We start from the raw sequence: 7,261 nt of genomic DNA, 5'->3' as shown, positions 1-7,261 counted from the left end.
AGATAGATAGATAGATAGATAGATAGATAGATAGATAGATAGATAGACAGAGTAAAATTCAAGGCAACCATTAACATGTTCTAATTATACAAATAAAAGAAGAAGAAAAACATATGAAATAATCAAAAATGCATATATACGTATACATATATATATGCATGTATATATATGTATATACATGCATATATATATACATTTATATGTATACATATGCATACACAAGTGTCCGGTGTGCTGCCGGTTCACAATGCTCTATTCTTACTGTACTGGAGTAATGTAGCTGAGGCCTTAAGCTCAAATTTCTCCTGATAGTACTAAATATGATTGGCTGACATCCGTCATGTGATACCTGGCTTGAAGAGCACAATGGCCTTGAGGCAGGCGAACTCGGTGGGGTCGACAGCCAAGGCCTTGAAGCGGCTGAAGACCTCCTGCAGGAGGCGCAGGTCCAGGCTGGTGTAGCTGGTCTTGCCCTGCATGCCTGGACAAAGGTCAGGCAGAGACAGAAGGGGACAACTGTCCAACGGCAGAGACCACTGGACGGCACAGAGCAGGAAGAGCTCGCTCCACGCCTCCTCCAACAGGATCACCTGCAGGAACACAACAAACTGAAGTTAAACTAACCCCTGGAATAAACTGCATGGAGTCATCAATTAATCTGTAGAAATAAGATTCAAAAAACAGTTTCTGACAGAAAAATACAACAAATAATTGAACTTCAAACTTGTATTTTAATCCAGAGTCAAATAAATTATTAGTTTTTACAAGAAGGATAAAAACGCCGTCTTCTTGCTTTTAAATTGCTTATTATTTTACATTTTAACATAAATTCAGACAATATAAAGAAATAAAAGAATAGATCAAGTTAAATAATTAATTATTAAGTTTTGAAATACCTTCTGACTCAAACGTTTGGTGAAATTTGACAATGATGAAAATGAGCAGGCAATTTCTTTTTTCTTTTTATCTATAATAGATGTAAACAGCCATGCATCATTTCGTGAAAAGTGCTGAAAAACATGTTGGTACAGAGCGAGCACTCACTCGCTAAAAATCACGTTTTCTTTGATTGTGGGCAAAAAAAATGTTGAATTTGTTTAATTAGTTAAGATTATTAACAACCAACAAAATTATTTACCAAGAAACGGTCACAAAAAATGTTTTATTGTTTTTGTGGTTGTCATGTGATTTACACAGAGATGTTTATTGTTTACTGTATGTTAAAGCAAAAGAGAGTTTGAGATTCTGTAATCTAGTTATATTTAAAAAATCATTTTTAAACATAATTAATACAAAAGAAAAGATTACCCAACATACACCTTTTAAACTTGATAAGGGGTGACCTCAGAGTGCTCCTTTTCTATTAGTACCTTTAATACGGGTACAGTACGGTTCGATTCGGCTCGGCACAGTATGAGTTGTGTTTTCATTACACCAAAGTCCATGCTCAACAATCCACGTATTAAATCCAACAATGTTCAGGACGGTTTCTTTTTTGTGCTGAAACGTTTCGCCCTCCATCCAGAAGGCTTCATCAGTCTGAGGAAACACCAAACAAACTGATTCTCTACCAACAGCTTACTCCAAAATGGAAAAAACAGTTATGTTGGTGCTAAGATGGTCTCTGAGGCATGCACTCTCCTCCGGTGCCCCCCTCTCCCTCATTGACAGGCATGTCAAACTGGTTCAAAACACCACAGTCCATGCTCAATAATCCAGGTATACAATCCAACAGAGGGCGGGAACTGGAGGAGAGGATGTGCCCCAGAGGCCATCTTCGCACCAACATAACTGTTTCTTTCTACTTTGGAGTAAGCTGTTGGTGGAGAATCAGTTTTGTTTGGTGTTTCCTCAGACTGATGAAGTCCTTCGGATGGAGGGCGAAACATCTCAGCACAAAAAAGAAACCGTCCAGATGACCTGACTGAACATTGTTGGATATTATACCTGGATTGCCGAGCCGAGTCGAACCATACTGTACCATTACTAAAGGTACTAATGGAAAAGGGGTAAAAGGGACTGAAAAAGGGACTGTTCCACAAACCATTGCTAGGGGAAAAGCCTTAGAACCGTGCTGAGTCAAGTTGAACCATGCTGTACCGTTACTAATGGGAGAGGCCCATAAAAGGCTCAGAGTGGGAGGCTCACCTGGTCTCTGAAGGGCAGGTTGGAGAAGACCGGCAGGTTCTTGGCCCACTTCACCGACATGAAAAGCAGCCTGGCCGAGGTCTCGTACACGTTCTCCGAGCTGGATGGGTACAGAGCCATGTGGTACTCCGAGGACGGCCTCTCCGGCTCGTTGCTCGTCACGTCTATGTTTTCATCCACTAAAAGGAAAGATTCAATTCATTTAATTTTATTTATAAAGCACCAAACCACAATAGAAGTTGTCTCAGGGCACTGAACAGAAACATTCACATACAGATAAAAGCCAATTAGTAAAGTTCTCTATCTAAGGAAGGAAGGGTCAAGATGAGGTCAGAATGAAAAGATCACGGGAGAAAAACTTTCTGAGACCAAAAAGCCAACTTCAGGAAGATTTAAACTTCAGTTTGCTTTAAAGTTTGATGATTTGAAAATAAAAGATAAAACATTTACTAAGAGATAAAAAAAAAATCAGTTGTTGCTAACAAACTCAGCTTAATAAAATAATAAAAATTACTGAGTGTTATAACAGATAATGGAGATTATGAGAGAATTCAAACATCAACTTATTTCCAACTGATTGAAGCGTTATGATTTCCATTTTATGTCTCTAAAAGTGGAAAAACATTCACATTTCCTGCTGAGCCTCTACAGTCTGCCACGTTTATCCAACAACCGACTCTGAAACTTGTATAACAAATGAAGGGAACTAAAAATGTGACTTTTATTGATCCTTTGCAGTCGATAAGATGTTTTTAAATCCCATCAAACTTTCAGAATCAAGATTAACTCCTTTAATGTCTGTTTTTCTGTAAATTTTCAAACTTTAAAGGTAGTTGAGAGTTTCAGTTTAAAATCTAATCTATAATCTATAATCCTGAACCTCACCGTCCTCGGGCTCCAGTTTGGCGCAGGTCTCTGCCGTCATCAGGCTGGCCATGAAGCGGTGGTTGTTCTGGGGACTGACGCAGTGCTGGGGGGCCACGGAGGAGGTGATGGACATGGAGGAGGTGATGTGGGGCCACGTGATGACAGAGCCACTGGAGGAGGAGGAGGAAGAAGAAGAGGAGGAGGACGAGGAAGAAGAGGAGGTGGGCTCTCGTGTGGTGGCCAGGTGCTCCTTCTCAGGATCCACATCGATGGAGTCCAGGCGGACCTGAGATGTGCTACGGGGCTGACGCTCATTTTGCACGGCTGAGAGACAAAACCCAAGACAGAGGGGGGGGGGGGGGGTGATGGGGGGATGTTAGGTCTGAGGACAAGGTCTGAAATACAGCTAAAGGTTTTTGTTAGTGGATTTTTGGACAAGGTTTATGGATGTTTTTAATGACTAGGCCCATGAACCATTCGTTTGAGTTAGCAGAGATGAGGAGCTGGTTTGACAGTCCAAGAGTCGTCTGTGAGTCTGTCTGTGAGTCTGTCTGTGAGTCTGTCTGTGAGTCTGTCTGTGAGTCTGTCTGTGAGTCTGTCTGTGAGTCTGCCTGTGAGTCTGTCTGTGAGTCTGTCTGTGAGTCTGTCTGTGAGTATGTCTGTGAGTATGTCTGTGAGTCTGTCTGTGAGTCTGTCTGTGAGTCCATCTGTGAGTCCGTCTGTGAGTATATCTGTGAGTCCGTCTGTGAGTCTGTCTGTGAGTCTGTCTGTGAGTCTGTCTGTGAGTCTGCCTGTGAGTCTGTCTGTGAGTCTGCCTATGAGCTTGAAGGATAAGCTTATAAAAACAAATGTCGCATACTGCCCCTGTCAGATTCTTGTGACTGGGCTCTATGCGTCTGTACATCTGTGTGATCTGTTGTGAAAATCTGTCCTTACAAGTAAAACTGTGTAAAAACCTTCTCCTGTCATCGACTGGGCTTCTTTGAGTAAGTAAAATGAATAGAGGATGTTTTTATCCGTCAGTTTTCAATGAGGTGTCCAACAACTCACCATCCTTGTTCATGCCCGCCTGCAGGCACTTCTTCAGTCGGCAGGCCTGGCACTGGTTCCGATGGGCTTTGTCCACTGGACACCTACCGGTACCAGCCTGGCACCTGTAAACCCAGAGTGAAGCCTTTTAAATTGAAAGTCCACACAAAAATAAATCAAACTACGTCTACACCTGGAGGCCTGGAGATTTCTTGAGAAGTTACATCTAAATTTAAAATGTATAAAAATGCAGAAAAACAATCAAACTAATTAAAACATGTTGAATTCAGCAGTTCTTAAAGTCAGGGCCGTAGTGCTGTGTGTTGTTTCCACTAAATGTTTTATATTTAAAGCTTTTTACACAAATGACATTTGTTTTTTTTATAAAATAGAAAAAAGTCATAATTTGACTTGAAAACTATTCACCAGTAATTGTTTAAACTGAGCTATAACTCTGTTTTTATTATAACATTTGCACATTTAACTGATCCCATACATAAACTGTAATAATATTTTAGATAACTGTAACAAACTAAACCACAAAATATTCCTCTTTTATTCATTTAAATTATTTTTTCAGCCCATTAGAATTAAATATTTTTCTTTCTATTCTACTGAAAAGCTAACAACTTTTTATATTTGATAAAGTGAAAGGATTATGAATCGCAATGTGTTGATAAAGCACTGTCTGTAAATAATATATTCATATTTTTTGTCATATAGTTGCAAACTGTATTTTCTTCAGTAAAATCTGAGTATTTTTATTCTAGTTTTTGTTTGACACTTTCTTAAGTACCTGAAAATAAAATTATTTTTAATAACCTGAACCTTGATGAAACTTTTCTTCTGCTTTTTAATCATTCCCTGCAAGGTTCTGGACTAAAACGACAACATGTTTAAAAATATCCTCATTTTGTTGGTTCTGCACAGAAAATTGAGCAGGTGTCTTGCTTTCCCAGAATGCACCTGGCAGGTTACTCCTGGTTCTGAGTGATGGAGCTGTTTTGGGACTCGCCTGTAGATGAGCCTCCTCCTCACGCTGCGTTTGAAGAAGCCGCTGCAGCCGTTGCAGGCATAGATGCCGTAATGTTTCCCGCTGCTGGTGTCGCCGCACACTCTGCACACCAGGGCCGGGCTCAGAGCTTTGCCTGGAGCCGGACTCTTGGCTGTGGGTCAAACACAAACACACAGGGCCCGCTGTCCGTTAGTATCATTCATCCAGCCGGCCATTGTTCCACCCAGGCACAGACCATCTGCACCAACAGCTCCATCTGCACTGTAAACAAGTCATTACTGAAACATGTGAAAATATCATTTAGTGCCTAGTTATGAGATTAATAATAAAATGGATAGGATAACATCATGCATTCATTCACAGACCAGCTCTTATAGATGCAAAGACATGCAGGACTTTCTGCTTTATTTTAATGTTTCAATATTATCATTTTAAAAAATTCATATAATTTGCACCTAACTCTAAATTAAGGTAAATGTACACGTACATGTTTTTTCTACCTGGATTATTGAGCATGCATCAGGATGTTAATGTACACAATTGTGATGTTTCAGTTCAATTCAGATTTGAATATTTCAGAGTTAACGAGCGTGAAATTCAGTTCAGTTTAGTTTTTGTTGAGCTTACATCCTGTCTTTCAGGCCTCGTGGACATTGGCATCTCTTACCTCCTCTGCTGTCCTCAGTCCCACCACTCCCAGAGGACTCAGAGGGGGACGAGGACGGCACCATGGGGATCTTCGACAGGTGATCCTCCATCATCTTCCACTAGATATGTCTCTCTGAATGACTGACGGATGAGGAAAAATGATGATCTCCTTCTGAGTTTAAAACGGTCCTTGAACTTGCTGCTGATGGACAGCTGGGAGCTTCTACTGTGCAGAGGTGATGCAGAGGGGCTGGGGTCCTGCCATGAGCTCCAAACGACACTTGTTGCACACCAACAGGTTGTGTGTTCTCTCTGGGTCCTCCTCAGCAGCAGGTCCTCAAAAGGAAGCCCCGAGGGGTGGAGGCTGGAGGATTAGCCCCAAGCGCTGTGTAAGCAGCATGCCTATTTGTCATCCTCTTAATCTTTACTGTTCATCATACTGGATCAATCAGTCACATTGCCAGAACGATGGTGCTGCTCATGCACGGACCTGCAGCAAGTCTGCAAACAGAAGCAGAGCAGGCGACCCTCTGAGCTGCTGCTCGGCCGTGGTGGAGTTGTAACTTTAGACCATTTCTCCTCCAGCTCCTCATGTCTCCTCTGTCCACATCAGTCAACGCTCGTCTTCAATATCTGCATTTAAACAGATGATTACATGCATTATTATGTTTACCAGCCTCTTCAATTTGTATTTCCCCTCCAGTTTTAGACTCTGGAGTTCAGCTCCATTTCCCTCTGGTGTATATTTGATCTGTGTGATTGCCTCCCGTTCATAATGACTCCTAGTGTTTGCCGAGGAGTTCTGCTTATTAACTCCCATTCCCCTTGTTTTTCTGACAAACTGGAGACCGTCCTCTTCCCCCTGTCTGCCAGAGACAAAGGTCAAAGGGGAATAATAGAGTTTTGAATGTCTGATGTTCAGGCCAGCACTAATTCAGCTGCTTGCTCGGCTTCCATTCATTATTAAGACGTTGTTATCTCATATGTGGCATTTATACAGGCAGTTCTCAAACGCAGCTGATATGAATATTGAACAATATTACTGCCCTATAAAGTACAAATATAAAACTTTTTTTTAATGTCTGACTGAATTGAAGTTTTAAGTAAACACTTGTGTTTTTTTTTTGTTTTTTTTTTTAAACAAGACTTGGGGAAAATCTAGGGTTTCTTAAAAACTGAACTGTTTCAATTTGAAAACAACAGGAATGTCAAACCATTACAGCTCAAGAACATCAAACCATTAAAGATCCATCAACTAATAACAGTCAGGTGTTCAGTCAGCTTTTTGTCATTTTTTGTCCTCTGTCATGCAGCGAAGAGGAGAAATTGGAAATACCCTCCATCAGTCCGTCTGAGCATGTTGTGAGCATAACTTCAAATATACTGTAAATGTGGCAAAGACTTCCATTTGGGTGTGTGGCTGCATGTATGTAAGAAAGTTTGCTTTCAATAATTGGGTTGCCACGTCAAAATCCAAGATGGCCACCACCCTATATATATATATATATATATATATATATATATATATATATATATATATATATATACCATCCA

The 7,261-nt window shown here is 40.7% G+C and overlaps 1 protein-coding gene across 1 annotated transcript in view; it reads right to left on the bottom strand.

The window, feature by feature from the left end:
* The window catches only part of LOC119430267 (photoreceptor-specific nuclear receptor-like), a 9,322-nt gene extending 3,502 nt beyond the window's left edge, over positions 1-5,820 (bottom strand). The window contains exons 1-6 of the mRNA XM_037697713.1: positions 5,727-5,820; positions 5,060-5,210; positions 4,066-4,169; positions 3,034-3,339; positions 2,149-2,327; positions 350-590 (exon numbers count right to left, since the gene is read on the bottom strand). Of these exons, the coding sequence (XP_037553641.1) occupies positions 350-590; positions 2,149-2,327; positions 3,034-3,339; positions 4,066-4,169; positions 5,060-5,210; positions 5,727-5,820 (1,075 nt within the window). The remainder of the gene's footprint in view (positions 1-349; positions 591-2,148; positions 2,328-3,033; positions 3,340-4,065; positions 4,170-5,059; positions 5,211-5,726) is intronic.
* Positions 5,821-7,261: the final 1,441 nt, after the last annotated feature.

This window comes from Nematolebias whitei, chromosome 2 (genome assembly GCF_014905685.2).
Source record: "Nematolebias whitei isolate Nwh7 chromosome 2, NemWhi1, whole genome shotgun sequence".
Taxonomy (NCBI): domain Eukaryota; kingdom Metazoa; phylum Chordata; class Actinopteri; order Cyprinodontiformes; family Rivulidae; genus Nematolebias; species Nematolebias whitei.
This window is presented reverse-complemented; position numbering and strand designations above follow the sequence as displayed.